The 10,233-nt window shown below is 33.8% G+C and overlaps 2 protein-coding genes across 2 annotated transcripts in view; one reads left to right on the top strand and one right to left on the bottom strand.

Annotated features, from left to right (window-relative positions):
- Window positions 1-370: 370 nt before the first annotated feature.
- On the bottom strand, window positions 371-790 carry LOC132552392 (proline-rich nuclear receptor coactivator 2-like). The gene has a single exon (XM_060216561.1). The coding sequence runs from the start codon at window positions 788-790 to the stop codon at window positions 371-373; it is 420 nt and encodes a 139-aa protein (XP_060072544.1).
- A 781-nt stretch (window positions 791-1,571) lies between these two features.
- The window catches only part of LOC132552383 (E3 ubiquitin-protein ligase RNF38-like), a 36,365-nt gene continuing 27,703 nt past the window's right edge, over window positions 1,572-10,233 (top strand). Inside the window, exons 1-2 of the mRNA XM_060216552.1 lie at window positions 1,572-1,634; window positions 2,805-3,196. Of these exons, the coding sequence (XP_060072535.1) occupies window positions 2,854-3,196 (343 nt within the window). The 5' untranslated portion in view covers window positions 1,572-1,634; window positions 2,805-2,853. The remainder of the gene's footprint in view (window positions 1,635-2,804; window positions 3,197-10,233) is intronic.

Genomic DNA, 10,233 nt, shown 5'->3' with positions numbered 1-10,233 from the left:
TTTAAAGTAATACATGAAAAGGAAACTTTGTTCTAAAAACTTTTTTAAAAGTAGCAAATATGCTGCAGACAAATTGGAAAAGCATTACTAAATGTTACTAAGTTCAATTATGTTACTTTGAATAATGAGATAAAGCATCAGCTTTTGACATATCAAAAAATATCCTGGCGAGATCAAAGATTTCGGTTTGGGAATAGATGAGGAAAAACAGACCAGACTGTAAGAGCTTCGTTTGAAAAAGACATACAATAGATTTACATATAAAAATTTACGGACATAATAACAATGAAAGAAAAATCAAATTAATACTGATTCACATTGCTACAAAAATATAGCTCTGGAATGTTCTCAAAAAATGTTGAATCCCTAATTACACCTGAACTTTTAAAATCATTTTCAACTGACTGCTCATATCATCGTTATTTTGAGGTTCTTCATACGAACACCTCATCATCCAGTGAGATGGTGGTTTTGGAAGCACTGCCGGAGATGGGGGGTCACTAAATTTTGCCCCAGCGTAAACACCGTTCATCTGTCCGTCGGGACTTGGTGTTCTGGGCGAAACGTTTTTCACGTCATATCGTCCTTGTTCCTTCTGAACTTTCGCGGAATGATTTTTTGGTGAAAGGCGAGGTCTTGGGTCGTTGATGGCAGACACTGGTGATGGTACGCCTTTATCTTTTCCACGATTCGGTGAAAAACGTCCTCCTCCCGCGAAACGCCTTTGTTTGGCATGATATTCCGACGATTTCTTCATCTTGCTCGCATTTGACATCTGTGGATAAGTCATATCCACCCAAAACGACGAAAGAAAGAAGAAAAACGTTCCTTTTCAAAAATGAATGAGACAAAAGTTCCTTTAAAGACGAACTCTTCCTGAGTGTTCTCGGGGATGTTGTTTACAAACAAGGTTCAAGATGGCGCCCGATGTTAGGCAAAACTTCACAGCAATTCAACCGTCTTTTTTCCGTATCAAATAAGAAATGCCAAAGCAGTCCTTGTAATTAGTAGATTCTTTGATTACTAATGTTACGTTTTGTAATATCCAAATGGCCGAATTCTTCTCAAATTTGACAATTTCCAACTTTCCAACCCTTCTCTCTTCAACTCCTGCTTCTCTTCCTGCTCGCTACATAGCTCCTGTCAATGACAACAACTCAAGGTCGTGATATTGACCAATGAAATTTGCGAGCACCTATCACGTTGGTTTGTTTGACCAATCATATTAATGCATATCAAATCTATTTTAAGAATATGATAACACGACTTCATTTGTTTTGAAAAAAATAATGTTTTGTAAAAATCAAAAACACACAAAACAATGGATCAAAATATATTTCTTTATTCCACGAAAAACTTATGAGGATTTTTTTATTTCCTTCGAGAATTTTGTGTTGATAAATTTGCATACGACAAAGCTCGGATATTCTCGGTAAATTCCGTTAAAGGGAGGTATTTCCTTTCGGATATGACGTCACAACGTAGGCGGGGAATCCTTGATTTGATTATCGGTTCAGAACACACTCAGAAATTGTTGCAAACTGTGTCATTCGCACTTTATTACACCAAGAACCAACACGTTCCTCTGTATAAAGGATTTATCTGGAAGTTTTGATCGAAAGACTTAATTTTGGGTGAGTATGTAAACTGTAAACGTACTCTTAAACTGTCGAAGCAACGCAACCATTCCGTGTGATCCCATGTTGATTGCCTTCAAGAAAAATTCGGCCAGCCCTGAGTAAGCCAATATGCTACGTAGCTACACCGAGGTTTCCTAAAATCTGCATTGTTTATTTTTGCGATAATGAATGAAAACTGTCTTGGACATGATTATTCTTTAAATATTTCCTCGTACATTTAGCGTAACATTTTGCGTCAGGAAATCGGTCAGGTATTTTATGTTGTCGACCTAGTGTACCGTGGCAGTGTATGTGAATCAATCGGGCTAGCGTTAGGCCTAGCTTGCTGTAGTAATCTATTTACTTGGCCCAACCCTGCCTAGCATAGCCTCGTGACTACGTTTGTACCTAAAACCCACAGTGAATTGTACACGAATACTCGGAAAACACGTGCGGAACGCTGCATAATACTGCTTCACCTGATGTACTGTATGTACATTTCGGTTTACGGAATATTGCTGTCATCTGATACATGTTACAAAGTTACAAAAATCAATAACTCTTTATCAGTCTCACTCTTTCAATAGTGTTCTTTCTCTTATAATGATTATCTGTTCATACATTTGCATATAGGAAAACACATAGTAGATTGAAACCTTCCTGACAGGAGTACAAGTAGCAATTTAGTAACACTAACAACAAAGAAATATATTTATAAACACTAGCAGAATATACATTAACACTATCCCCATCAACTTTACATTCTCTTGTATTAACTAGAATGCAATATTCAAAAAAAAAAAAAAAAAAAACCACAACAACACAGGAAAGTTGGTTAACCACAACTCATTTACAACTAATCTTTATGAAAAAAAAAATCAGTTTTACAATATTGATTTATTATAATTGATTGGAATATACATATATGACATCACACTGATGGTAGGATGATGATTATCTAAGCTAAAGATTCAGTGAACAACAAATATTGTCGATGGTATCATGTTTTCACCACATATAAATGTAAGCTAGATGTTATTGCAAATTATATTTAACAAAACGTTCAGTTGTCTAATCATTTTCAAAACCTATTGTTGGGAATTAAAGAGAAGCCAAGTACAAACACGCATATATATATATATGTATCTATGTTGATTTTGTGTGTATTTCTTTCCTGTCTTGAAGATGTGCAAGGAAAAGAAATATTAAAGACCAAATTGGACACTAACATAGAATGCCCGTAGCAGCCACCCAGAAAGATGCACAGATTTATCAACACTATCACCACCTTCTTCCGAAATCTCCAGGTTGTCATGTGACTGGTCAAATCTCACCAACGGCCTTGGTGACCAATACTGAGAACTTCATTGGTCGCAATGGCACAGCCTATGTAACAGACTTGGGACAAATCGCAAGACAAGCTAATTCCAATCCCGACAGAACAGCAGGATTTTTCAGTACACTTAGTCCTCCAATAATCAATTTAAGTCCGAATTTAAGCCCAACTGTAACAGAACCCCGCAGAAGTCCGCCATTTTACGACTTGAGAGAAACAACCAGAAGACGAGGGTTGCAAGGTGAGCATTTTTCTGTTTTGTTGTTAGTCAGTATTTTGCTTACAGAATATCCTCACTTTTTACACATAATGTAGTTTTATATTTGTGCTTAGCTTGACAAAGCATACTTATTAACAGATAAGATTAAGGCATGTGAGCTGTTATTGCAACTATAAGTTTCAGTGTATATGTCAGCTTCAGCAATGATCAAAAAGCTTAGAACTTTCATGTTTGGTCAAGTTGACTTGAATGAAGTGCATTGTAATACCAATGTCTGACCTGGTTATCAACTTCCAAATTTAAGTCCCTTGTGTCACAACTTAATGATTTTACTAGTTCAATGTTCTTCTGGCAGAAATTTGTATACACTTTCAACAGAAATAAACAGCCTCATATCAGTTAAATCATTTGGTATGTGCATTAGTAGCTTTTCTTGTATGTGTAATCACTGTTTTTGTACTTCCAAGATGGTTTTTAACAGCTTGTGAATTTTAAATCTATGGTCAAATTTTGTTATGCATATTTAGATACACATGTTTTTGCAATTATGAATTTTTGTCATCATATTCGACACCTTCAAGTAGGGTTTGTATTTCAAGATTTGGGGGCGAAATGTACACTTATCACATGCATGGTAGTCAATACATGTACTTTAACCTTCCAAGTGTGACAGTTTATGGATAGCTGGCTTTAGTAACTGTGTTGTTGATTGTGGTGTCTTAAGATGTTCTGAAGTTGCAATCACTCTGTTACACTCTGCTGCATGTTAAATTTGGTGGCAGAAAAGGGTCTGGTGTTCTGTAAGGTGTCCCCAGGAGGGTCTAGATGCTGAGGTGGCACCACTATAACAATGAGAGGGATAGTTTTGTAAGCTAAGGATGTCAGGATGAATCCAGGAGTCTTCAGTAATGCTAACCTGCGAAGGGGGTAATGTGATAGTTTATGCATATGGGCATTTTAGCTACATAACCCAATACTTTGCCTTAGTAGTTAAGTGGCATGTGTGCGGTCCAAAGTTAAGCAACATGAAGTGTGGTCAGCATTTGGATGTGTGACCACTCACTTGTATCCCAAACACATGTTACACAAACAAAAATGCAAGTCAATGCCATGTTACTTTCTGTTGTGGCAGCTATTTGATACACTTAAATGAAAATCTATACATTCGTTGACATATTATCCCCACCAGTTTTTGCCATTGTCTTGAGAAATGTTTTCTGATTTGCATATAACTTCACATTTTTTGGGGGCATTTTGAAACAAAGTATTTGCATTGTTGAAAAATCTATGTGCTGAAATATCATGATTTTGGCAATGAATGTCTTTTTGCAATCTTTGGTGAAGAGTAGTACTTGGCGAGAATTTGTCAAGGACCAGTAGTGAGTTAGAATGAACTAAACAATTATACAAAACTTTTGTCTGATTTCATTTCCTTATGATGTATAAATTTGAATCCACATTACTTTAACATGATTTTGAAAGGTTTTACTAAGCTGCTTGGAATCAAAATTAGGATAAACAACACTTTACTGTTGCAGTAAGTGTCTGTATTTCTATTGATATGAATTGACCAACTGGATGTGGTTTCATCCGGAATTTCATTGAAATAAACAAATTCATTAAAAAGCAGCAATATAACATTTTTATGCTATAAACAAATACTTTAATACATGGTGTACAAATTACAAACAATTTAAGAAGCATCAACATTATTTTGTTAAAAGTTAATGTAAATATTGCAGGTTATTATGTTTCCAAGTTTGATTTATTCTATTCAATATAAATTTTCCATTAAGGCTTGAAAAATAGTTTAATTGACAGAAGGCCTGTTCATATCTTCCCAAAATTTCTGCAACTCTAAAGTTGATTTCTTATACTCTGCCAGTTTGGGAATTGAACCAAATACATGCAAGAACTTTGCTTTGGCAAGCCAATATTTTTACATGCCTTGGGAGATTTGCTAGTTTTTTGTTTCATCTGTCTTAGCAAATAGGTTGCCCATTGTATTGGAATGGGAAATTCTATTTCATTGTATAATTCAAGACTCTGACATTAAGTGTAGAGATACATGTAAGTTTATTAGAAAAAAAATAGACTGTTGTTTTTGTTTTGTCAACTTTATACTTGCAGCCTTTGCCCTGGGCTTTGAATTGGCATTTGTCCAATTCTTTGAAATATAACCAAATATGTGATCTGTTTCCTGAAATTAATGCTTTGATATACATTCTAGTAAAAATTAGTGAGAAAACTGTTTACAGGATAATTGTGAATAGAGGAGGTGTTTCATTAGTGTTTTAAACATTTCTAAGCAGACATGAATATTATACCTGTAAATTTGTGCCAGGTGCACAACATCACCATTATAATGCTACATTGTCTGGTGTCTTGATTTCATAATTGCATACTTGGAGAAAATTTGAAACATACTGGTCAGATACTGGTATTTTCAGACTTGTGGTAAAGATCCATCATCTAGCTCCTTACTATTTATATTTCTTACAAAAATTACTATTTTCTGTATGTAATTTAGTCCATAAATTTACAAACAAGTTTTTCAACCATGCACAAGAAATTGCAGATTTTTGACTAACAAAAAGACCAATGGCTGTGATCATAAATCTCCACATCTCTGTCCCATCTGTGGGTCTGTTAGACTCTAATTCATTTTGCTTTTGTCTAATGTACAATATGCTGAATACTGCCAAATTTTACATACAAGTACTTGTTAGGGTGTAGGATCGAGTACAAAACTCATTATTTACACAATATAAATTTGATTATTCTACAGAATCAGAAAAAAAATTCAATGATTTGAGCATGAGTGTTACTCTTCATGTGAACGACACATCAATTATCATCAGGTTCAGTTTGATATTGTGGTTTGTTTTGTATCCCTTTGTCAAATATGGAAAAAGAGGAAAAAATGTTCTATATTACAGATGAAGAGTACATTTTCGAATAAGGAGACAATTACAATATCAATTATATATCATGTCATGATAATGTTACTTTGTGTGTGCCATTTGTAAATTGATAACTTGGCATATAGCATGGAAGTACATGTAATAAACAGAGTTATGGCCCATTTGTATTAATCTAATATCCAGTTGTCGTATTTTGCATAGATACCAGTTATGTATATGAATCATCCTGAGGTAATGTAAAAAAAGTAATGTTCATCACATGACAAATGTAACATTTGATAGATCCAGAGTCTGTACCAAGTATTTAGTGTTCAAATTCAGACCAATTTTTCTCTCCTTTTTCCATGGTTGTGTTGCTTCAAGAAAACAATTTCATGTCATAATACATGCGTATTGAATGCATTCATTTAAATCACCCAGAAGAAAAAAATCATCAATTTTAGATTTTCTTTCCTTTTGTTTTTATTTCTCATTGTTCATTTCCCCCTTATTTTTTAAAGTCTTATTATGTATTTGTATTGCAAACTTTTATTTCAATATTGTGTTTTATATATTCAGTACACCTGTCATACACATGAACATAAATTTATATATAAATCATCATACTTGATAGCAGTGCGTATCATTATAAATATAATATATACTTGAAACCTATTATCTTTCATATAATAAATGAATTGTCAACTGGGATTGATTTATCAGAATAAAACTGGTAACATTTTGCATTTTCACTTTATCATGGAGTCAGCTTATAATTGGCTCGTCCAATCAGTGAGAGTTTTCTACAATGAGGCCGATAAATTATAAACTGTAAGGGGAATTCTCTCCAAAGTGGATTTATTTTCTAGCCTGGTTGCTGGTGGCTGAAGTATTGACTTGTTGTCACTCTCTCAGCTGGTTGTCGTGGTTACCATGGCTTTTACCCACAATGCAACTAATAGGTAATCCTACCACTAGATAGAAGGTGCTTTTCTGTAGTTGTACTATCTCTGTAAATTTCCAAATATAGCTTTAAGTGTGAATTTCAAGTTTATTTTGTAATATATGCAATATTTATTCATCTTATTCTAGAAATACTGTTACGTCATTGCTGGTGTGTTTTTTATGACTAGATAATTATCTGTAATATGCATTGTAGTCAGTGTTATTGGTGTTTTGATTGTTAGATAGATGTTTGTGTTCTGTTCGGGAAAGTATCCACAGTTATATTTTATCTGTTATCAGATAAATGATTATGATATAACTATCATGTTGATCTATTTATGTCGTCTTTAAACATTATATTTCTGATCTCATCACTGATTAGGTCAGCATTGATACCTGTTTGTGTAAATGTATTAGTAAAAATTAGTAAAATTAAATCCCTTACAAATCATACTGAAAACAATCAGAAAATGCACACACATTTAAAAAGATGACTTGATAGAATTTGTATGTGGCTGTACATTTTAAGTGCATGTAATTGAAAATGAAATAGAAAACAAAAGAAAATTCAAGAAAACTGGACAAATTCAATGTTATAGGTTGGGAACACCATATGGACATAGTATTGTATCAAAGGATACTTCTGTTATGTACAGAAAATATGTATCAGATGGCTTTTTGAATTCAGAACCTTAAGATATCCCACAGAAAATGTTGAGGACAAAGTCGCTGGTGACACAGAAAAAAAAATCAATGAGGAAGGATGCCTTTTTGCTGTTGGAGAGAAAAGCTTCTCTGTTCTTCTGTTCCTGGTAATTTCTGATGTCATTTCATCGTCTGAATCTGTCATTTTCTCATCCCCACAGCAATACAGGTCTACATAGTGTCTTTCCATTTTGTGCTGATCCCTTGTTATGCCAAAGGATGTTGATTTTGTACTGTCTTTGTACATCTTGTTTGCAGTATCAGGTATCAGGCAGTGGCTACAAAAGAAATTGATCACATTTTTATGATCCTATCTTTTTTAAGGGGGTGGATGGGGGGAGGAGGGGGAAGGGGAGGGAGGAGGTGGTTTGCATGTCCATACATCCTTCCAGTCTCATTCAGAATCAATGTCATATCTTGAGAACCTCTCATAATACATCAAGTTGTCCATCTAGTCATTAAAGTTGTCACTGGTTAAGGTTTATAGATCAAAGGTTACAATTGACAATATTTTCTAGTTAGTAACCCATAGTACAAAATGTAATGGCTCATTTGGTATTTTTTAAAATGTGTGACCCATCAAAATTTGCATGGTTTTAACTTGTTAGCTCATAGTATTAGGATACGGAACTGTCTGGGGAGAAATGGTAACTCATGTAAGAACTTGAAGACAAAAGTATATGGTCAATGGTCCATGTGTTTGTCACTGATTTGTATCTAGTTCATGATTCTGCTTGTACATAATGCAGAAACTTTAATTCCAAATCCGACAAGGTGAAGAAGGATTGGACAAGCTTTTTATTAAGCGTAAATATGCTGGCATTGTACAAGAAGAACAGAGAAGTACAGTCTGTAATTTAATGTATTATTGTGTTGTATATATCTAAATCCTTCCACACTTTGCCATTGTAAAGTTATGTAACTACAAACTTAAGTAAGAAGCTGTCAACTACTGCTTGCATAGACTAGGATATAGTATTAAAGGATTAACTCAGGGCTTTCCAATCTTGATCTGAAAAAGGCACTGTAAATTCAATCAAAATGGCTGTTAACAGTACAACTGAGAACGAAAGTGTAAATAAAGTTCCTGTGAGTTTGGCAGAAAGGGCCATTTGAGGGCAAATGTGAATCTAGGTCATCTTTGTTTGATGGCCTTGAGGGACTACCTATATAAAACTACAAGCTGACTGCCTGGCACAGATATAGGTCTCAATGTATGCATACTGTATACTGCTTGGATCTCTGTGCATTGCAAGAAATTAAAATTTTAAAATAAAACATTTCATTTCAAAACAAAATACTGAACTGGTAGTAAGAGAAATGTTTTATTTAGAATTTTGTTGTATGTATGTTTATGTTGGGTCTGGCTCGTACCATGGTGTCTGGATTGTATCTCGCTGTACAGGTGCGTACAGTATGTGGCTTTTTCACCATGGCTGGTAGTTTATATATATCAGATCTGCTGGTGTGTAGAGTTCATGATAAAATCAGGTATGATTTTCAGGTGTACAAAGAAAGCATCACATTCCATCCCATTTGTCAGACTGGGATCATTATCAAGTTATATTTCATCAATTTGAAGTTGCTTTTATATAGGAATGTTTGAAATCTACAGATGCGTTGCGTAGAAGAATTGAAGATCCTACATGTACACAGTAGGCCTTTCATTGTACTAGAAAATAATATTTGTACGGTTATTGCATACCTAATTTATTATGGGGAAGCTTGCGGGGAAATTGAGAGTTTTAGATGTGACTCACATGGAGGTTGCCAACCTGAACATTTTGAAATACTGAAGTGGTTTTGACTTACAAGTTTTAAAATGATAAATGATAAATTTTAATGATACTTAACATGTGAGATTTGATGTAAATTACAATAAAACAGTTAATGCACGTCAGCTGGCAGTTTTACGTAAAACCGTCATAGGGCATTCTGTACAGTACATCAATCAAATAATAATATGCAGTGGATGTTTATCATTTTCCAGATAGCAAAATGTTTATATTTTGTGTGTGTAATTATTTATATTATTTTTAGAGAACCTGAACAGTTTTAAAATAAGATTTTAGTGGCATGTGGACTATTAGTTGAGGTTTTCTATATATGTGCCCTTTTCTATTTATCACTTTGTTGGGCTTTCACTTCTAGTAGAATTAACAAAAATATGTTAATTCATTTTAGAATTATGATTTTTTTTCTACAATGAGTTTAAAAGTAATTTTTTATTTTTGTTTTTTTTTTTTGTTTTTATTTTTTTTAAAAAATATTTTGAATAATAATGATTAGGAATTTCACAACCAGGCCCTAATTGTTGACATACAGCTATGCTTTTATGGTGTATGTCACACACCTATATACATAATTTAGTCTATGCATTTAGTGGGTTAACCTAGAGGGTCAGTTCCCCTTTGTTTATATCAGTTTTTGTGTTACCGTAATAAGTAGTGTTTTTCATGATTGTTACTTGTAGACAGGTATTTTATAACATAGAAATACTTTACA

Source organism: Ylistrum balloti, unplaced genomic scaffold (genome assembly GCF_031769215.1).
Source record: "Ylistrum balloti isolate Yb309-2 unplaced genomic scaffold, AGI_CSIRO_Ybal_v1 Utg370246, whole genome shotgun sequence".
NCBI classification, from domain to species: Eukaryota; Metazoa; Mollusca; class Bivalvia; order Pectinida; family Pectinidae; genus Ylistrum; species Ylistrum balloti.
The sequence above is the reverse complement of the archived record's forward strand: the minus strand, read 5'-3'. Positions and strand labels throughout refer to the sequence as shown.